General features: G+C 34.5%; 1 protein-coding gene across 2 annotated transcripts in view; it reads left to right on the forward strand.

Moving 5' to 3' along the window:
• The window catches only part of CSMD3 (CUB and Sushi multiple domains 3), a 1,062,125-nt gene that overhangs the window by 903,329 nt on the left and 135,585 nt on the right, over positions 1-23,211 (forward strand). For both annotated transcript variants that reach the window (XM_024739588.1, XM_024739590.1), the window contains 2 exons: positions 2,239-2,335; positions 4,476-4,580. In XM_024739588.1, the coding sequence (XP_024595356.1) occupies positions 2,239-2,335; positions 4,476-4,580 (202 nt within the window). The remainder of the gene's footprint in view (positions 1-2,238; positions 2,336-4,475; positions 4,581-23,211) is intronic.

Consider the following 23,211-nt stretch of genomic DNA (forward strand, 5'->3'; position numbering starts at 1 on the left):
ATGTCCAGAATTAAACAGATTTTCTTCCTCTCTCCAAGGTAATAGGTTTTCCTGAGGATGTCTACATTTTTGTTTATGCCATCCCTCTGATCTCAATAACTCAGGAAAAAAAAATATTTTAAAATCTTTCCTGTCACTTCCATGTCCCATTCATATCACACAAGATCCAGTAATTTCCCCTATAGCAACACATGTGATGTGACTTTCGGGTCCCCCTTTCTACCATTCCTGCCTACTAACCTACTTTATTTAGTCTTTCATTGCTTCTCATGTGGACTACTGCAATAAACATTAAAGTTGTCTTTTCACTTTTATTTTCTTCACTCAATTCAGTAGTACCTACTTAAAGCACAGTCCTGATTATGCGCCTTCAATCCACCTTCTAAAACCTTCAATGAAATACTCCTCAATTGCACAATTATTATGCTGGTATTCAGTCTTTATAGCCCTCTCTCTCATTCTCTTCCTTAGCTAAGACACATTAAATCCTCAGTACGCACTAGGTACTATTCTAAGGTAAAATCCTTTCATTTTTACAGCAAACCTATGAATTATATGCCTTTATTACAGTGATTTATGTAAGAAATCTATGGCACAGAGAGAATAACAATTCTTTTCAGGTTACATGCCAGTGAGTAGACGGAGCCAGGAAGTTGTATAGCCCGGCTAATATTCTAACGCTAATATTTCTTGTATTTATCCAGAACCTTTACTCTTTCTAACTTTTCTCTACTTTTTCTAACTTTGCATGCCTATTTTCTCTTGTGTGAATACCCTCCACTGTGGCAAAATTGGACTACTGATGGGTCACTAAATCTCCCTCATGGCTTGTCTCCTCTATGTTTTTACTAACTCAGTTTCTTTCAGTGGAAAACCGCTCGATACATTTTGCTTATCTCAATTGTCAACTCTTGCAAGAATCCTTACTTTTATTTTCTCTTTCTTTTTTCTTTTTTAAGCCAAATGTGACTTTCTCTTTTCCTGAATTGAAGGAAAGGAAAATTCAGATATGAAGAGAGAATTGACCATTGTTTAAGGAGTCGGGGGTTATATTACAATCATACAGCTTTAATTCCAGTCTTCTTTCTGTCCTGGAACATTGCCATTGGGCCTAATGCCTGTCACACAGGCAGGGTATCTGTTGCCATGTGGCACTCATCCCTGGAAGAGAGGCTCCAGCATTCATTTGAATGGAAGAATGATGAAGGCCTATTTTGTGGATAAGAAATTTTTAATGAATGCAACTGTTAGAAGTACTTAGTGAATGAGTGTGATGCTTACATCTATAACAGACTTCAGCTAAATATAAATAAATTTAGTAAGGCTCTTCCTTTACCTCCTCCTAAACTATAAAATATGTAATAAAGAACAATAGATAACATCCACAGTTGTGAGGGTTTTCTGGGTTCTTGCAAAAGCTCAAGCTGTGCCAAGTGAAGTGCAACAAAGGAACACATGCCTCTTTCTTTAAATAAAATTTAATAGACATGAGAGGATTATACTCCAGCATTTTCCTTATCAACTTAATGGACCTTCACAGTGATTTAGTTATTATGATGCCATTTATAGAAATATAGCTATTTATAAAAACAATCTTTAAAAGACATACCCAAATCAGTTATAAAGTATTATTTTTGGTTATCCATATTGAAATTTATTAAATATGTGCATAGTGGATTATTATGTTAATTTTAAAAAATAAAATAAAGACAGGAAATTTAGCAAAGGTTATGCAAAGTAAAACATAATAAAATGTATCCAGGATAAACCTAGTTCAAAAAATGTATATATTGTAGGGTCTTATATGCTTATGTGGTCCTCAATGTGGACCACAAATCTGGTTATTTCCTAATACGTAAAACAAATGAGAAAACTCAGTCACTGACAAGAATCAAAATTCCAAAACAAAAAAGTTAAACAACTGTTTTGGAACATGCCTTGATTCAGATTCCAGGCACTAAGACATTAGATTAATCCAAAGCTGAGATAGTGACAGACATTTTCAATGTTATACCCATAGTGAACACTCCTAGATGCCTCAGAGGCTTTTATTATAAAAGTTAGTGCATGTAGGCCAGTGCCATAAAGGCAAAGGTCAGTTCTGTTAAAGTCATTCCATGAAGGCCCACAATGATATGGTCCAGGCTTTAAGCTCTCTCTTGCAGAGGAGATAAGTAGACTATAGTATATGTGTCTCATTAGAAGTATGTGTTCTTACCAGTAATTATTATTTCATAGGTACAAGTTGTCAGCTTTGCTACAGAACATAATTGGGATTCTCTGGACTTTTATGATGGGGGAGACAACAATGCTCCAAGACTTGGAAGTTATTCAGGTAAATGAGAGAGCTGAGCTTAATTAAAATGCATTATAATTAGGAATGTAAGATCTCTCTCTCTCTTTGAAGAGCTCCCTAGAACTCTGACTTGGTGGTTTTAATTTTGCTTTTTACAACCTATATGCAGTGAACTAAATTACAAGGTTAGAAGTTTGAAAGGCTTTAAAGGTAATGAAATTGATGTTTAAGACCTTACTGTAGTGTTACTATATTTGTGTAATTATTTATTGATGTTTTTGTGTTACTAGTATTATTTTTAGCTGAGCTATGGTTCAGGAATAGTATGTATGCCCCTCTCCCTTAAAAAAAAGGATGAGTAGTAATAGTTAAAAATTAGACAGTGCTTGGTAATTATGGTATATTCACTTAATAGAATGTTATGCAGCCATTAGAACAATTATAGAGACTGTGTAACAACATGGTAAATGCTACCAGGTACTGTTGAGTGAGAATAAAGAAAATACAAAATCAATTCTATGAAATGAATTAAATTATATAAAATTCATACTATATACATATGTTCCAAGACCAGAAGGTTTTAAAATTTGTTACGGTTTTTAAAGGTAGTTTATGCATTTATCTAACAGCTTCTTATAGCATATTTAGGATAAAATGAAGTTTTAATTTTAACTGTACCTTTTACTTTAATTTTGATTATAGTGTTTAACTCTAGAAATATAAACATAGCTAAACTATAAACTTACATATTTCAGATATACTGAAAGAATTTTGAATGGTATTAAGGTTTTAATAGATTAAAAATATTTTAGATATAGATTGAGAGAGAAATTTTTCTTGGAAAAATTGTATAAATTTTTGAGTATGCATTTGTCTATAATAGACTAGGTGTAATACTTTCTGAATAATAATTACAATAATGAAGATGATGAAAATGATAAATAATAACAGCTGTTGATTACCAAGTGCTAGCTCTGCATGAAGCTTGTCATACATTTCCTCATTTGATCTTTTTAGCAGTCCTGGTAGGTGATTGACACTAAGAGAAATTAAGTTGCCTGAGGTCGTACAGCTAATGTTAGAATGAGACTGGGACCCAGCTGGTGTGACTCCAGAGTCAGAGCTCTTAATCACTAAGATCCTCAGAGACCAAAGGCAGTCTGAGTGACCTTTGAGTTTCTGTTTACCTCTGTCTTCAGTGATTCAGTTAGGACACTGTAGACAGAGCAAGTTCGGGGGGGAAAAAAAAGCAATCGTGTGTTCTTTAATGAGTTTGTCCTGGTTTCTCTTATAGAAGGCTCAGTGGTTAAGGTTCATAGAGTTGTGTAAAGTGTGAAGTAGCTAGAAAATTACAAAAAAAAATGTTTGCAACACTATCAACTCAGATGTTTGTTGAACTTTATCTTGAGACTGTTGACAGTTATTTTTATTGTTGTCTTTTGAAACTGCTTGAATTGTAAAATTAAGGATCTTGAACTATTACTCAATGTCAAATAGTCAAGAAGTAATTGGTTCAAGCAGATATGTTATATTTTCAACTCAGTAATTGAATAATTAAAGTTGATTTCCTGTCGAAGTTCAGAAGAACACGATTATAAAGCATTTGCTAAGAGACAAGGCTGACACTAGTTCATAATTGGCATCTTTTTGAATGCTAACTACCAGCTTTGCTGTCAGGGTGTAAGAAACATCAAGGTACTTGACCTGGTATAGAACATAAATGTATATATTTAAATATCATAATAAAGGCCAATAAATGAATATATCTTTAAGCCCATATAAAATTTTGTTATTATACCATAAAAATCGCATGCAGACTTTAAAACTAAGTTTATTATTAGCTTGTACATGAACTATTGAAATCCACATGAAATTCAAAATATTTATTTTAGGTGTCTAGTAAAATTTACTGCTTTGATTTTCACCAGCTTTCTTTTTTTGCTCCTACCTATTTTTAGGGAGCAATCTAACGTGCTCTTGAAGGTCTGTCTCCTTGGAGATAGTCAAGAACAGTAATATGAAAGACAAATATGTGAGAAATATTTTTACCTAAAAATTTTGTAAAACACTTTACTAATATATAATGTCAGTGATAATTTATTGGCTAATTAATAGTTAACTTAGTTTTATTAATAATACTTATGTGATCACTGAACTACTTTTTCAATTATCATTTCAGGAACAACAATTCCCCCTCTTTTGAATAGTACATCTAATAATCTATATCTAAATTTTCAATCAGACATCAGTGTTTCTGCTGCTGGATTTCACCTTGAATACACAGGTAAATATATCATGTGCTATTCAGGAAAATTAAGAACAACTTTATATTAATTTAAATATTACTTTTCAGAATATAGAAAGTTAATGGACTTTGTCAAAAGAGAACATTTGGGCTTACTTTCTTAAGATTTTGAAGTGTTTCTTCAACGATAAAATTATATGTATAAAGTTCTGATTATTTTCATCAGAATTCACATTTTCTTTTTTTTTAAGTGTCAGTACACTTAAGATTTACCCTCTTAACAAAAGTTTTAAGTGCACAATGCAGTAGTGTTAACTGTAGGCGCAGTGTTGTTCAGCAGATCTCTAGAGCTTATCCGTCTTGCATAACTGAAACTTTATACCCGTTGAACAGCAACTCCGCATTTCTCCCTCCTCTCAGCCTCTGGAAACCAACATTCTACTTTATATTTCTATGAGTTTGACTATTCTGTACTTCATATAAGTGATATCATGTAGTATTTGTCCTTCTGTGTCTGGCTTATTTCACTGAGCATAATGTCCATCAAGTGCACCGATGTTGTCACATACAACAGAATTTTTTTCTCCTTTTTAAGACTGAATAATATTCCATTGTATGTATATAATGTATTTTCTTTATCCATTCCTCCCTTGATGGACATTTAGGTTGTTTCCATATCTTAGCTATTGCGAATAATGCTGCAGTGAACATGGGAGTGCAGATATTGAGATTCTGATTTCTTTTGGAAATATACCCAGAAATGGGATTGCTAGATCATAAGGTAGATCTACTTTTAATTTTTTTGAGGAACCTCTACAGTGTTTTCCACAGTGTCTATACCATTTTACCTTCCAACCAACATTGTATAAAGGTTCCAATTTCTTCGTATTCTCACCAACACTTACCTTTTTTTTTTAAGATAAATAAGAGCATTTTATAGTTATCATGAAGAGTACAAATCATAGCAAAAACTCCAGTTTTGAGTATTTTTGCACCAAATGACATAACAACAACAATTCTTAAAGTAAATCAGCATGAACTATAAGAAGAAATAAACAAAAATGCATTATGAAATTTACCAAAATTGACACTAGTAAAGACGGATATTCTAAATAGACCAATTATCATAGAACCAATATAGACAATAGTTATTAAAATACAAAAAAACATACCTGGTCCAAAAGACTTCACCCAGAAATATTACAAGATCTTTAAAAACCAGGTAATCACAGTGCCATTTAAATTATTCCATCTACTTTTTGTGGCGTATACCATAGGTTCCAATACTTGTCTCAGTATAAAACTATAAACCAGCCTCTTTTGTGAACATGATGCAAATGTTTTAGTTTTCCAGCTTGCTGAGATTTAACTAACATATAACATTGTGTAAGTTTAAAATATACAATGTGAATTGTTCAGAATGTAAATTGGTGCAGCCACTATGGAAAACAGTATGGAGGCTTCTCTAAAAACTAAAAATAGAGTTGCCATATGATCTAGCAGCCCAACTCCTCATATATCCAAAGAAAACTAAAATTCAAAAAGATGCATGCACCCCAATGTTATACAACACTGTAAATCAACTATACTTCAACTAACTAACTAAATAAATAAATAAAATATATGATGTGTTGATTTGATACATGTATCTATTGCAAAATGATTACCACAATAGGGATAGTTAATACTTCCATTACTTCACATAATCACTTTTGTTTTCTGTGATGAGAACATTTAAGATCTAGTCTCCTAGTAACTTTGAATGATTCAATATCATTAACTATAGTCACCATGTTGTACACTGGATCCTCAGAACTATTCATCTTATAACTGGAAGTTTGTACCATTTGATTCACATCTCCCCATTTCTCCCAATCCCAGCCACTGGCAACCACCATTCTACTCATAGTTTCTAAGAGTTTGTCTTTTTTAGATTCTACGTGTAACTGAGATCATATGGTATTTGTTTTCTCTGAGTTATTTCACTTAGCATAATAACCTGGAGGTCATTTTTTGTTATTGCAGATGGCAGGATTTCCTTCTTTTACATGGCTGGATAATATTTCATTGTATATATGTCCCACATCTTTTTTTTACTCATCTGTAGAAAGACACTTAGGTTGTTTTCATATCTTGGCTATTACAAATAATGCTACAGTGAACATGTAGTGTAGGTATCTCTTTGAGATCCTGATTTCATTTCCTTTGAATATATACTAAGAAGTGGGATTGCTGGATATATGATAGTTCTATTTTTAATTTTTTGAAGAACCTCCATACTGTTGTCCATAGCGGCTGTACCAATATTCATTTCCACATCTATAGGTGGCTTTGGGTAGTATGGACAGTTTGACAATATTAGTTCTTCCTATTAATAATAAATATGGAATATTTTCACATTTATTTGTGTATTCTACAGATTTTTTTCATCAATGTCTTATGAGTTTTATTGTACAGATGTTTTACCACCTTGGTGGAATTTGTTCCTATTTTACTATTTTTTTCCAATGCTATTATAAATGGGATTGTTTTCTTTCTTTCTTTTTTAGATATTTTGTGGTTATTGCATAGTATCACAACTGATTTCTTTATGTTGATTTCATATGCTGCATTTTTATTAAATTGATTTATTCTAACATTTTTTGGTGGCATGTTTAGGATTTTTCTCTATGTAAGATCATATCATCTTCCAAAAGAGACAATTTTACTTTTACTTTTCTATTTGGAAGCCTTTCATTTCTTTTTCTTGCCTAATTGCTCTGACTAGGACTTCCAGTACTATGTTGAATAGGAGTCATGAGAGTGGTCACCCTTAGTCTTGTTCTTAATCACAGATGAAAAGCATTTAACCTTTCATCATTGAGTGTGACGTTAGCTGTGGGTTTTTCATGTGTGGCCTTTATTATGTCTTGGTAGGCTGTATGTTTCTTGGAATTTATCCATTTCTTCTAGGTTATCTAATTTGTTGGTGTGTAATTGTTCATAGCAGTGTCTTATGATCCATTGTATTTCTGTGGTATCAGTGTAATGCCCTCTCTTTCATTTCTGATTTTATTTGAGTTCTCTTTCTTTTTTAATCTATTTAAAGTTTTCTAAATTTTGTTTATGTTTTAAAAACCAGCTCCTTGTTTCTGTGGTCTTTTCTATTGTTTTTATATTCTTCTATTTTATTTCTGCTTTCATAATTGTTATTTTCTTCATTTTGCTAACTTTTGGTTTAGTGTATTCTTTTTCTAGTTCATTGAGTTGTAAATTTAGCTTTTTTTGTTTTTTTTGAGATCTTTCTTTTTTCTTAATGCAGGCATTTATTGCTATAAAATTCCCTCTCAGAATGGCTTTTGCTGCATCCCATAAGTTTGGGTATATTGCATTTCTGATTTTGTTTCTTTCAAGATATATTTTGATTTCTTCTTTGACTCATTGATTGTTCAGGAGTATATTGTTTAATTTCAAATAGTTATGGATTTTCCAGTTTTCCTCCTGTTACTGATTTCTATTTTCATGTCATTGTGGTCAAAAGAGATGTTTGATATGATTTCAATCTGAAATTTGGTAAGACAGTTTTTGTGACATAATGTATGATCTGTCATGTAGAATATTCTGTTTGAACTTGAGAAGAACTTGCAATCTGCTACTTTGGAAGGAATGCTTTGTATATGTCTCTGTCTCTTCGGTCTATGTGGTCTAAAGTGTAGTTCAAATTCAGTGTTTTCTTAATGATTTGATGTCTGGATGATCTATCAGTTGTTGAAAGCGGGGTATTGAAGTCCCCTACTATTATTCTATTGTCTATGTCTCCATTCAGAACTGTTAACATTTGCTTAATATATTTGGTTGCTCTGATGTTCGGTTCACATATATTTATGATTGTTATATTCCCTTTTACTTCCCTTTTATGTTTTTTTTTAAATTAATTAATTTATTTATTTATTTATGGCTGTGTTGGGTCTTCGTTTCTGTGCATGGGCTTTCTCTAGTTGTGGCAAGTGGGGACCACTCTTCATCACGGTGTGCAGGCCTCTCACTATCGCGGCCTCTGTTGTTGCAGAGCACAGCCTCCAGACACGCAGGCTCAGTAGTTGTGGCTCACGGGCCCAGTTGCTCCGCGGCATGTGGGATCTTCCCAGACCAGGGCTTGAACCCGTGTCCCCTGCATTGGCAGGCAGAGACCCACTGTGCCACCAGGGAAGCCCCCCTTTTATGTTTTTGATGTCACAGTTTACCTCTTCAATATTTTGTATTTATTAACAAATTATTGTAGCTATAGTTATTTTTAAAACTTTTGTCCTTTAACTTTTATAATAGTGTTAAATGGTTAATCCACCCCCATAGTATTAGAGTATTCTGAATTTGAATATATACTTACCTTTACCAGTGTGTTGTACATTTTCATGTTTTCATGTTACTAATTAGTGTCCTTTCATTTCAGCTTGAAGACCTCCTTTCAGTACTTTTTTGTAAGGCATGTCTAGTAGTGATGAACACCCTCAGCTTTTGGTTGTCTGGGAACATCTTTATCTTGCCTTCCTCTGAAGTCCTCTGGTGAACTGCTTTGCTGTATAGAATGCTTTTGCTTGGCAGTGTTATTCTTTCAGCACTTTGAATATAACATCCCTCTCTGTCCATGCATGTAAGGTTTCTCCAGAGAGAGTTGCTGAAAACCTTATTCAAGTTCCCTTGTAAGTTACAAGCTTTTTTTCTCTTACTACTTTAAAGATTCTCTATTTGTCACTGATTTTCTACAGTTTTATTGTGATTCATATTGTAGAAGATCTCTCTAAGTTGAGTTTGTTTGGGGACCCATGACTTTCATGAACATGACTGTTGAGATCTCTCCCCAGATTTAGGAAGTTCTCAGCCACTATTTCTTTAATAAGCTTTCTATTCCTATCTTTCTCTTTTCTCCTCTGGTAGTCCAGTAATTTAGAGATTCTTTGCTTTTGATAATATTTCATAGATCATTTAGGCTTTCTTCACTCTTTGAATTTTTCTTCTTATTTTCTCCTCTGATTACATAAATTTCAAGCATCCTCTCTTCTAATTCACAGATTCTTCTACTTGAACTCTCTTTTGCATTTTTTATTCATTAGGTGTATTTTTCAGCTCAAGAATTTCTGTTTGATCCTTTTTTATAATTTCTATCTCTGTTAAATTTCTCATTTTGATCATGTATTGTTTTCCTGGTTTTGTTCAATTAATTTTTGTGTTTTCTTGTAGCTCCTTCAGCTTCCTAAAAATTTTGAATTCCTTTCTGGGTAAGTTACAGATCTCCATGTCTTTGGGGTTGGTTACTCTCATGACTGACTTCAGGAGAGAAGTACCTTTCCTCAGACCTGCTAGGGATTCTGAAGGTTTTTTATACTTTCTATGGATATGCATGCTCCACTTCTCGCTCCCTCTTGTGGCAGAATTCTTAAGCTTGTATGACTTCTCTCAATCCTGTAGACCCTTGCTTTCCCAGGGGTAGCGACAAATGCTCAAGTTTGTAGTCTTTTCCAGATCCACAGAATCAGGCCAGATTTCTGTGTATGCTCACTAGCCATCTGCAAAAGCTTGCCCGTGGTCCAGCTAGAGGGATCCATAGGCAAGGTGTCCCCCCTGGCTCATGGGTTTGCCTCCTGATAGAGTCCCTGAATTGTTTAATAAGATCCATATCCCCTTGATATGTCCCTTTCTGAGTCCTGGCTTCTGTCTTCCAGTTATTCACAGTGCATGTCATAACTCAGTACTCAGGTTGAGGTGAGAGAAAAATGAGCCTTTTTTCTATTTGGTAGCATCCTGCACAGCTGGGGAAGTCAGGCACGCACTCACAGACTCTTACTTCCCCCACAGGAGAAGTCATGGGTCAAAAAGCGATCTCTTGGCACCAAGCCCTGTTCCCTTGGGGGAAGGGTGGAGCAGATAAAGTCAAGCTGTTCCTCCTACTCTGTGCAATGTGTCCAATCTTGAATTTTTGCTCTAATGATGTGCTGGAACTTCTCTGCTGGACTCCTTTACTTCCACAAGAGTCTCTCCTTCATGGGTGATTGTGCAATTCAGTCTTCTTCAGAGGCTCCCAGACCATGGCTTGAGAGGGGATGGAGCTAGCTCAAGGAGAACTTTAGGGTCCACAGCCAGGACCAAGGTCTGTAAGCCTATTGCCTGACGAACGGGTAGGTGAGATTCCTCCTGAGTCTCTTGGCACATGGTACTGGTGAGAGAACCAAAAGCAAATGGGGTGTTGCTAAATTATCAGGGCTTTGGAATTATTTCTGAGTTAGCCACCTGGGTCTGACTCAAATGACTCTTTTCAAAATGGCTCTCCTTGTTCTTGCACTGCACTGGGGTTTCCTAATCTTCTACCTGTATTCCCACATGTCCCACAGGCACTCTTGTCCATGAATGATTGCCATATTCTTGTTGCTGAGGAAAGAACGTGAATGAGAATGAGAAACATATTAGGCCATCTTGCTGACATCACTCCTCTTTTTTTTTTTTTGACAACAGCTATCCTAATTAGGTGTGAGGTGATATCTCGTTGTGGTTTTGAGTTGCATTTCCCTGAAGATTAGAGATGTTGAGAATCTTTTCCTATCCCTGTTGGACATTTGTATGTCATCTTTGGAGAAATGTCTATTCAAGTCCCTTGCCCATTTCGTACCATTTTTGATTGGATTATTTTTTTTTATCAAGTTTTAGGAGTTCATTATGTAGTTTGGATATTAACACTGTATTATATACGCAGTTTGAAAATATTTTCTCCCATTCTTTAGTAGGTGACTTTTTAACTCTGCTGATTGTTTGCTATGCAGCAACATTTTAGTTTGATGTAGTCCACTTTTTAATTTTTGCTTTTGTTGCCCTGTGCTTTAATGTCATATCCAAGAAATCATTGCCAGGACCAATATCATGATGCCTTTTCCTGTTTTCTTCTAGGAATTTTACATTTTCAGTTCTTATTTTTAAGTTTTTAATTCATTTTGAATTAACTTTATATATGATGTAAGATAAGTTTCTAATTTCATTATTTTGCTTATGGATATCCAGTTTTCCCAGCATCGTTTGTTGAAGAGATTATCCTTTCCCCATTGTATATTTTGACACCCTTGTCAAAGATAAGTTAACTGTGTGGGGGTTTATTTTTGGACTCACTCCTCTGTTCCATTCATCTATATGTCTATTTTTATGCCAGCACCATACTGTTTTAATTATTGTAGCTTTTGTAGCTATATTTTGATATCATGAAGTGTGATATCACTTTGTTCATCTTTTTCAACATTGATTTGGCTATTTTGGATCTTTTGAGGTTCCTTATGAATTTTAGGTTTATCTTATTCAGTAAAAAACACCATTGAGATTTTGATAGAAATTGCATTGAATCTGTAGCTCATATTTAAACAATATTAAGCCTTCTAGTTCATGAACACAGTCTATCTTTCCACTTATTTGTATCTTTTAAAATTTCTTTCATGAATAGTCTGTAGTTTTCAGAGTAAAAGCCTTTCACCTCCTTGGCTAAGTGTTTTCGTAAGTATTTTATTCTTTCTGGTGCTACCATAAACAGGAACATTTTATTTATTTATTTATTTATTATAAATTTATTTGTTTACTTATCTATTTTTGGCTGGGTTGGATCTTCATTGCTGCACGGGGGTTTTCTCTAGTTGTGGCAACCGGGGACTACTGTTCATTGCAGTGCATGGGCTTCTCATTGCAGTGGCTTCTCTTGTTGTGGGGCACAGGCTCTAGGTGCACGGGCTTCAGTAGTTGTGGCATGCAGGCTCAGTAGTTGTGGCTCACGGGCTCTAGAGTGCAGGCTCAGTAGTTGTGGTGCACGGGCTTAGTTGCTGTGTGGCATGTAGGGTATTCCCGGACCAGGGATCAAACCAGTTGCCCCTGCATTGGCGGGTGGATTCTTAACCATTGCCCCACGAGGTAAGTCCCAGGGAACATTTAAAAGTTTTCCTTTTAGAAGAGTTTGATGTTAGTGTCAGTGTATCAATTATGACTGATTTCTGTGCGTTGATTTTGTATCCAGAAACAACATAATTCATTTATTAGTACTAACAGTATTCCTTTGAAGTTAGGGTTTTCTACGTTTAAGATCATGTCATTTTCAAACAGCTACCTTTAATTTTTACTTTCTGATTTGGATGCTTTTTATGGCTTTTCCTCACCTAATTTCTTTGTATATGATTCCAGTATTACGTTAGTAGAAGTGTTAAGAGTCGGCATCCTTACCTTGCTCCTGATCTTAGATGAAAAGCTTTCAGTACTTTACTGTTGAATGTGATGATAGTTTTGGGCTTTTCATATATGGCCTGTATTATTTTGAGGTACATTCTGTATGTAATTTGTTGAGAGTTTTTATTATGAAAGAATTTTGTATTTTGTCAAATTCTTTTTTCTGCATCTATTGAGATGGTCATGTGTTTTCATCCTTCATTCTGCTAATTGGTGTATCATGTTTACTGATTGAATTGTCTTTGTATCCCAGGAATAAATTCCACTTGGTCATGGTGTATGGTCCTTTTGATGTGCTGTTTAATTTGGTTTGCTAGTATTTTGCTGCAGATCTTTGCATCTATATTCATCAGGCATATTGTCCTACAGTTTTCTTGTAGTGCCTTTGGCTATGGTATCAGGGTAATGCTGGACTCATAAAATGAATTTGTGACTGTTCTCCCTTCAGTGTTTTGGAAAAGTTTGAGTAGAATCAGTGTTAATTCTTTAAATGTTTGGTAGAATTCACCCATGCAATCATCTGGTCCTGGGCTTTTCTTTGTTGGGAGATTTTTGATTATTTAGTCAATATCCTTATTCATTAGTGGTCTATTCAGACTTTCTATTTATTCATGAATTAGTCGTGGTAGGTTATATGATTTTATAAGTTTACCCATTTTTTTTTAGGTTATCCAATTTGTTGGTGTCCAGTTGTTCATAGTAGTCTCTTACGATCATTTGAATTTCTGTGGTATCAATTGTAGTGACTCCTGTTTCATTACAAGTATTTTCAAATTGTGAAAAAAAGAACTGGATCCTGAAGAAATTTTAAAACTGAAGTTGGAGTAAGTGGCTTTTCTTGTTGGCATAGAAAATATATATTTGTCTCCCAACTTCCTAGAAAACTTTCAAACACAAAAAGGGCTTACATACTCTAATTAAATACATATATGAGACAGTGTGTTTTTTGCTACATAAAATTATCACAAGTGTAATTGGGTGATTATTTTGGAAATTTGGGGTTTATTTACTGTTTCCCTAGAATGTAAGCTCCAGGAAGACACGATTGGCCATTAGTACAGGACCATGTCCACTTAGGATATCCTTTTGTCTCTTGCACTGAGACCAGTCCTTGAATCTTATAATGCATTCACAACACATATGTTGCCTGAGTAAGGAATAAGTGACACAACACCTAGAAACAAAAGATAACAAATATGTAATGTTGATATATATTATTGACATCAGTATACCTACACCTATGCTAGTGTTCATAGAGGAATGTAGCACGTTGGTCTGTACACATTTTATAATTCTGTTGGTTTTTGCTTTCTGAAGGTATCCCATTGAGTACTATCTCCTCAATATCACTTTGTCCAGGCCACTCAATCCATCATTGTAACATCATTACTTACACAGGAAGATCTGATAGAAAAGAAATGCCCTGTGGAAACGAACAGAGGCTACGACAAAGATGGACATGTACTAAATAAATAGTAATTAATTGATTTTTGACAATTATTTTTGTTTTATGTTGAGGTTCGTTTTCCAGCTATTGCTAACCTCAGATATATTAAATGTATCATTGTGGTGTAAATAGGTGACAAATAAGTATAAAAAGTTTCATTCATTCATTTTTCATTCAACCAATACATATTTTTGAATGCCTACTATATAATAGGCACAATGCTCAATATGGGAAGTGCAAAGATAAATATGTCACAGTATCAGTTTTGAGGAGATCACAGTCTAGTAGAAGAGACAGAGATAAGCAATAATATAGTGCTATGAATACAGGAATAGAGATATTTATGGTAGAGTGCACAAAAGCAATAAGAAATCAGCTCCATTTAAGAAGTTGAGGAAATACTTCAAATAGGAGGTAACATTTTGGCTGAATCTTAACAAATAACCAGGATGTTTACAGTTAAACAAGAAAGAGTGGATATTTTTAGCATGCAAACTTCAGGTTTAGACAGAGCTGTGATACGTGGCATGTTACAAGGATTGCAGCCTTGTCTGCAAGGATTGCAGGCAGGGCTACTCCTGAAAGGTGTGGAATGTCATAATCAGAAATTTGACATCATATAGGTGATGTAGTTCGAAAGCAGCATATGTTTTGATAGTTATTCATGATATAAACTATTAAATTATCATAATAACAAAAAAATTGAAGAAACTTTTTTAGTCTATTTTATAAACTTTCAAATTTCTAAAATAAAATATTTTGTTGAATGCCAAAAAGGTCCTTTATTTGTATAAGGTAAACAGTATAGGGACATTACAGTTTAATGGAATTATTTATCCAGTTATCTATAATATTTTTCAAGCTGTTCTTTTGGTTAGAACCTCTGATTTATATCAATAAATGAGGGAACTTAAGCCATATCTTAACAAATAATAGGTGTTAATCACTCCTAGAACAAAGGATTGAGAATTTGCTACTCTTAAGGGAAAACAGTGACTAGTGGATTTAAATCTCTCAATTTTAGGTCTTAGTAGCTAACATCTTTGACAGAGTAGGCAAAATATAGTAGAAATATACAATTTAAGCATCTTTAATTATGATATTTAATTTTAAAAGTAAAGTTGAGTACCTAACCATGTCAAGGAAAGTCTGATTAGAACTGTAGAGGGACTGGAAGATGAATGAGATAAATCTCTGTCCTAATCAAGTGTAAACTTTATTACGTGAAATGTGTTTTTTCCCTATATTTGTGATTATTATCCAACTATGTTACAACTAGATACTTCTGTAAAATGAGCAATCAGGGAATGCTAATATTTTCTAAATTAGTTATCTGAATACCACTCAAAAATGTGGGAAAGAACTTACCATTGGTAATGAATGAGCATAAGAACAAATGGTGTATCAATGTATCTTACGAGCAGTTGCTTTAAATAATAAGACTACCAACTCTCCTAATGATCTAGAGGCTACTCATAGGGACTGGCATTTAATTTGTTAGGAATGAATTCACATAATCTAAAGTAAATGTTCACAAAATGATGCTTTAGTTTCAAACTGGTCCCCGGATACTTCTTAAGAATTATTAGATATCTGGATTCTATACCCAAGAGAAAAACAAGCAAAATACTAGACACTGCATTTAAGCAATCTAAGGACAGTACTAACTATATTTTTCAAAAACCACAAAGTGGAATCCTATTAGAAGATGATAAGATGATCACCACTTTTTAAACATTGTTGAGAGGCCTTAACTAAGCCATCAAAACATTTGCTGAATGCTCACTTTTTAAAAATCTGAAGTACAGTTGATTTGCAATATTGTGTTAGTTTCAGATGTACAGCAAAGTTATTCAGTTTTACCTATATATATATATATTTATTTCAGATTCTTTTCCGCTATAGGTTGTTACAAGATGTTGAATATAGTTCCCTGTGCTATATAGTAAATCCTTGTTGTTTATATATTTTATGTATAGAAGTGTGTATCTGTTAATCCCATACTCCTAATTTATCCCTCCCACAACTCGTTGCCCCTTTGGTAACCATAAGTTTGTTTTCTATGTCTGTGAGTCTGTTTCTGTTTTGTAAATAAGATCATTTGTATTATTTTTTTAAATCCACATACAAGTGATATCATATAATTGTCTGTCTTACTTCACTCAGTATGATAATCTCTAGGTCCATCCATGTTGCCGCAAATGGCAATATTTTATTCTTTTTCATGGCTGAGTAGTATTCCATTGTATATAAGACTTTTTTTTTTTTTTTTGTGGCACGTGGGCCTCTTACCATTGTGGCGTCTCCCGTTGCGGAGCACAGGCTCCGGACGCGCAGGCTCAGCGGCCATGGCTCACAGGCCCAGCCGCTCCGCAGCATGCGGGATCCTCTCAGACCGGGGCACAAACCTGTGTCGCCTGCATCGGCAGGCGGACTCCCAACCACTGCACCACCAGGGAAGCCCTATAAGACATTTTTATCCATTCATCTGTCAGTGGACATTTCGGTTGCTTCGATATCTTGGCTATTGTAAATAGTGCTGCTATGAACATTGGGGTACATGTATCTTTTAGAATTAGAGTTTTTGTCTTTTCCAGATATATGCCCAGGAGTGGGATTGCTGGATCATATGATAGCTCTATTTTTATTTTTTTAAGGAACTTCCATACTGTTCTCCATAGTGGCTGCACCAATTTACATACCCACCAACAGTGTAAGAGGGTTCCCTTTTCTCCATACCCTTTCCAGAATTTATTATTTGTAGACTTTTTTTTGTGTGTGTGGTGCACTGGCCTCTCACTGTTGTGGCCTTTCCCATTGCGGAGCAACAGGCTCCAGACGCACAGGCTCAGCGGCCATGGCTCACGGGCACAGCCACTCCGCGGCATGTGGGATCTCCCCAGACCGGGGCATGAACCCATGTCCCCTGCATTGGCAGGCGGACTCTCAACCACTGCGCCACCAAGGAAGTCCTATTTGTAGACTTTTTGATGATGGCCATTTGACCAGTGTGAGGTGATACTTCATTGCAGTTTTGATTTGCATTTCTCTAATAATTAGCGATGTTGAGCATCTTTTCATATGCCTATTGGCCATCTGTATGAATTGTTTGGAATGTCTATTTAGGTCTTGAGTCAATTTTTTGATTGGGTTTCCTGGTTTATTTGTTTGGTTTTTTTTTTGATACTGATACTGAGTTACATGAGCTATTAGCATATTTTGGAAATTAATCCCTTGTCAATAGCATTGTTTGCAAATATTTTTTCCCATTCTGTAGGTTGTCTTTTCTTTTTTTTTTGGTTTTCTTCTGAATTTTTGAATTTTATTTTATTTTTATTTTATACAGCAGTTTCTTATTAGTCATCAGTTTTATCCACATCATTGTATACATGTCAATCCCAATGGCCCAGTTCATCACACCACCACCACTGCCCCCTGCCGCTTTCCCCCCTGGGTGTCCATACATTTGTTCTCTACATCTGTGTCTCAATTTCTGCCTTGCAAACTGGTTCATGTGTACCATTTTTCTAGGTTCCACATGTATGCATTAATATATGATATTTGTTTTTCTCTTTCTGACATACTTCATTCTGTATGACAGTCTCTAGACCATCCATGTCTCAACAAATGACCCAATTTCGTTCCTTTTTATGGCTGAGTAATATTCCATTATATATATGTACCACATCTTCTTTATCCATTCATCTGTCAATGGGCATTTAGGTTGCTTCCATGACCTGGCTATTGTAAATAGTGCTGCAATGAACATTGGGGTGCATGTGTCTTTTTCAATAATGGTTTTCTCTGGGTATATGCCCAGTAGTGGGATTGCTGGTCATATGGTAATTCTATTTTTAGTTTTTTAAGGAACCTCCATATTGTTCTCCATAGTGGCTGTGTCAATTTACATTCCCATCAACAGTGCAAGAGGGTTCCCTTTTCTCCACACCCTCTTCAGCATTTGTTGTTTGTAGATTTTCTGATGATGCCCATTCTATCCATAGGTTATCTTTTCATTTTGTTTATGGTTTCCTTGGCTGTGCAAAAGCTTATAAGTTTGATTGAGTCCCATTTGTTTATTTTTGCTTTTATTTCTTTTGCCTTGGTAATATGATCAAAGAAAATATTGCTACGATTTATGTCAGACAATGTTTTGCCTATGTTCTCTTCTAAGAGTTTTATGGTGTCACATCTTATATTTAGATCTTTAAACAATTTTAAGTTTATTTTTGTATGTGGTGTGAGGGAGTGTTCTAACTTCATTGATTTACATGAGGCTGTCCAGCTTTCCCAACACCACTTGCTGAAAAGATTGCCTTTTCTCCATTGTATATCCTTGTCTCCTTTTTTGAAGATTAATTGACCACAGGTGTGTGTGTTTATTTCTGGGCTCTGTATTCTATTCCGTTGATCTATACATCTGTTTTTGCACCAACACAGTGCCGTTTTGATTATTATAGTTTTGGAATATTGTTTGAAGTCTGGGAGGGGTTTGTTTTTTTTCCTCAGGATTGCTTTGGTAATTCAGGGTCTTTTGTGGTTCCACATAAATTTTAAGATTATTTTTTCTGGTTCTGTGAAATGGTCATGGGTAATTTGATAGGGATCACATTAAATCTGTAGATTGCTTTTGGTAGTATGGCCATTCTAACAATACTAATTCTTCCAGTCCAAGTGAATGCTTTCTTTTAATAGGTACAAAATTCTAAAATAATCCCTGGATTAAGGTAAATATAATAAAAATACCAGTACTACAAAGAGCTTATAAAAGTATATTAAAACATTAATTTTTATCAAATTATAACTTAACAGAAGAAGTTAAAATATTCTCCAGGTAGAAAATAACTTTCTTTTTGGAGAAATTAAATAAGTGCCTCACTAAATAGTTACATGTGGTAATATTGTCTGAAAAATATCCTCCAGTTTTGTGTGTTGTTTTTAAACAAAGTCAGTGAACCTGAATTAAAATGGGAACTATAAATAGAGAAATGAAGAAATGTAGAGAATTATATGAGAAAAAGAAAGTTAGAAAGTATGGGGAAAAAGAGCCCAAATAGGACAGAAGGACAGATTAAGAGAGGAGAGGAAAAAGAGATACATTTAGTGGACAGTAGAGAAATTGGTGCCGAAGAATGCCTACTGTTACTTTAATTAATTAAATACATTTTGGAATATTCTAAATGCATTATTTAAATACATTTAGAAAATTCTAAATTCAAATCTATTGTCTAATCAATAAGGGCATTAACATAGTATTTGCAAAATATTGAGTAAGTGCAAGAGAATGGGGAAAAGTTGAACAAGGAAATTTAAATAGAACTTTACAGAATTAAAACGACTAATAACCTCTGCTCTAGTCTTTAAAGACAAATATATAAAACTAGCTATGGCATGCATTTTTAACTGCTTTGTCAATAACATGTTGAAAAGCAGTTTCAATGGATTTGGTGGATCAAATGCTGGGTAGAGCAGATGTGGTTTTGGTACAGTGTCCAGCACGGCAATCTCAAAGTCTGTCTGTTCACTGTTTGCAAATTGAGTGTATTATTTCCAGAAACTTGAGAGAATATACCCAAACACAATGATTTTTTTGCAAATAATCTGACTTATTTGAGGAAAGGGCACCTTAATTTCTGTTTCAAAATGGTAATATCCACTTAGTGGGAGAATATTTTGTGGTAATGCAAGAGTCTGTCCACTTGTGGAGGCAGACTGTATTAACTAGACATAAAATTTTTGAAGGACTTCCTTATGTATTCAGAAGCCTCCCAAATCAGTGGTTGAGATCTAAGAACACAATATCCTCTGTAAGAAAAAAATATATATGTTTTAAATGAGTATAAACAAGGATTTTAAGAAAAAATTTTTTTAATTTGTTTCAATATTTAGAAACAAAATGCTTAAGCAGTTGGGTACTGGGAAAAATAATTTTGTGTGTGTGTGTGTGTGTGTGTGTGTGTGTGCGTGTTATAAACTAGGTAGTTATATTAACTTTTCTCCATTGAGAGACACCTATTTCACTGCACATCTTTGGTATTTCATTTCTGACAACCCCTGATATAACAGTTCTGCTCACAGGGTAACATAAGGAAGTAATCACATCGGGGAAATAACAGTCTCATAATCACACTATGAATACCAGCAACAGATGCAAAAGACATTAAGGTTTGCTGTAAAAATGACAGATTTCATGGTTTTTTCCCTTTTAACCAAGAAAGTGGACTCTTTCTAAATTCCTAAAGGAATATTTTAAGTAAAATTTAAGTAAATGTTTCAGGAAACATGGCAGATGTTCTTCTGTCTTGAGAAAAGGAAGTTTGGCTGAGATTCCTTCTAGCAAGTTAATATTTTCTCTGTCTGATTTTCCTACTCAGTCATGAGGTTTTCAGAAAAACAACAAGCTAGATTGTCTGATGGCACATACTAGACAGATAGGCCTCGCTTTGTATTTACTTAAAAGCGAAATGCTGACAAATGGCTGATGTTTATCATATAGTGCAATTTTTCTGCTTTGACTTGAGATCATGCCATTTTACCTTTGGGATACCTGACTATGAGTATGATTATGGTTATACAGATCTGATTTTCCTTCTGCCCAATTTATCCTTCTCATGCCTTGGTCTCGTTAATATTTCTAGAGGTCCATTTTGATAACTTCATATCATTGTTTTCCTATTATCTACTGAAGAAAGGCAATAATTAATTTCCTCCCATAATTTTCCATCTCCTTATTGCTTCCAAAATATAAGCACAAACATACTTGTTTCTTAAATTTTTGTTGACTACCTACTAAATGTTAGGTATACTTTCCAGGTGTTAGTGCTGCATATTTGCATAAGACCCAGCCCTAAAAAAAAATGCTTCAGACTAACTGAGAGTAAGAACACGAAAGTAGCAATAATTGCAAAACTACAGTGTAAACACAGTAACTATAGTTTAGATAAATTGGTACTTCCCAGATAACTGTGCACTATAGTTATCTTGAAATCTTGTTAAAAATCCAGATGATGAGACTCCACCCTAACAGATTGTCAGTCTTTATGAGATTCAGCCAAGCATTTGCACTTTTCACCAACCTTCCAAGATTACTCTCACAATGGCCAAAGTATGAGGACATCTTGTATAATGTAGGTGATGACACAGAGAAGGTAGTGATCAAAACTGTTAGGGGTTCCTGGTGGTGGGGTCAGGGAAGACTTCACAAAAGGACAAATCTAAGTCCTTTTGGCAGATAAGAAAGTATATATATGGAGATAGCTTGGTACTTTGAAGGGACCTCCAAGGATGTAGGTGGACATAAGATACTTTATCCTGGAATCAGACTTAGGTTTCTGTCTTGGAACTGCCACTTGATAGCCATGTGACATTAGGTGATTTGTAAGGTTCCCTAAGAACTCAGTTTCCTCACCTATAATATGTGATAATAATAGCATATAACTTGAAAGATTGTGTCAGAGTTAAATGAGATCATCCATGTAAAGTGTTTATCATAGGCCCAGGTACATAGTAAACCCTCAAGAAACATCATCCTTTCCTGATAATGAGATGAACCCACTTGACTGGGTTGTATTTGTCATTGTCATTGTATCTTAAGTGCCAGAAGATTAGATTAAGGAGATGACAGACAGGTTTATTTTGTAGAAAGAGGAGATTCTTTGAAGGGTTTCAATTTGAGGAGTAGCGTGGTCAGTTTTGAATTTTCAAAGGCCCTTTTATTTTGGAAAGTGGGGAATGCATTGCAGGAAGAGAATATGCCCAAGGAAAGGAGTAGCAGTGGTTCAAATGAGAAACTGAAGATGGTTATTGTGGTTGTGTAAATGAAATGTTAAAAGATGCAGGAGATGGTATGGTAAAATTGAAAGATTTATGGCCAATTAGATATTGGAGATGAGAGAGAGAGAGGTGTAGAGAATGGTTCTTAGGTTTCTGGTGTTTTGTTTTGGTTTTTACTTTAGATATCACTTTGTATATGATCACAGTTTTGCTTTATTCCTTTGGAGAGCTGGCCTTTTAATTTTTTAGACTTTTTCTTTGATTTTTAGATCTTAGATATTAAATTAAATAAATTAAAATCAACATAACACTTTTATTTATCTATAATCTTAGATCTCACACCTTGCAGTGGGATCTAGGAACCAAAAGTACTTCCCAGTTTAACTAATGATAATGCCAGTATAGGTATAAGCGTTCAAGAATGAAAATTATATGGAAGGTGCATTTGGTGCTACTTGCAATGTAAGAAAAAATGGTAAAAGGATACCACATTTTACATATATATATAAAATCATCCAGTAATCATCCAATAACCTGTATATTTTATGGTCAGCTTATTAGCCTTCTTAATTTTATCCACAAATTCATTTTGCCATGTAACATAGCATGCTTGCTGGTGTAACATCATGGGAGCCAAAATCCTTTCTACCACACTAGGACACTAAGTACAGGCCTAGTCAGTAGACTAAGGATGTTCTATAGGAATTTTGAAGATAATTCATAGCGATTCATGAAGAGAAGCTCAGTTTGGGTAAAGCTTTTTTTCTGGCAGTAAAAAGTGTTAAATGTTAGTATCAGTTATTGAAAGATTATGTAATCCCTTCTGGGAACTTTTGAATTTAGGATTAGACACCTGTCTTCCAAGATGGCTTTTTTTTTTTACATCTTTATTGGAGTATAATTGCTTTACAATGGTGTGTTAGTTTCTGCTTTATAACAAAGTGAATCAGCTATACATATACATGAGACAAATACCAAGATGACTTTGAAAGCTGTTTTCCTAAAGATTGGAAATGGGTTGAATGCCCTGTCAAACTTATTTATTTACCAGTTAGGCTTTTAGAAGTTAATCAAACTATGATAATCAATAAAAAACTGATTTTTTTCCCTTTAAACTATAAATTCAGTGTTCTCTTAATACATATCCCAGATAGATACTTCAGAGGACATATAATGTAGTGTACAAAAATGATTTAGAATCCCATTTTTATATCTATTTGAATCTTT

This window comes from Neophocaena asiaeorientalis, unplaced genomic scaffold (genome assembly GCF_003031525.2).
Source record: "Neophocaena asiaeorientalis asiaeorientalis breed wild unplaced genomic scaffold, Neophocaena_asiaeorientalis_V1.1 scaffold533, whole genome shotgun sequence".
NCBI classification, from domain to species: domain Eukaryota; kingdom Metazoa; phylum Chordata; class Mammalia; order Artiodactyla; family Phocoenidae; genus Neophocaena; species Neophocaena asiaeorientalis.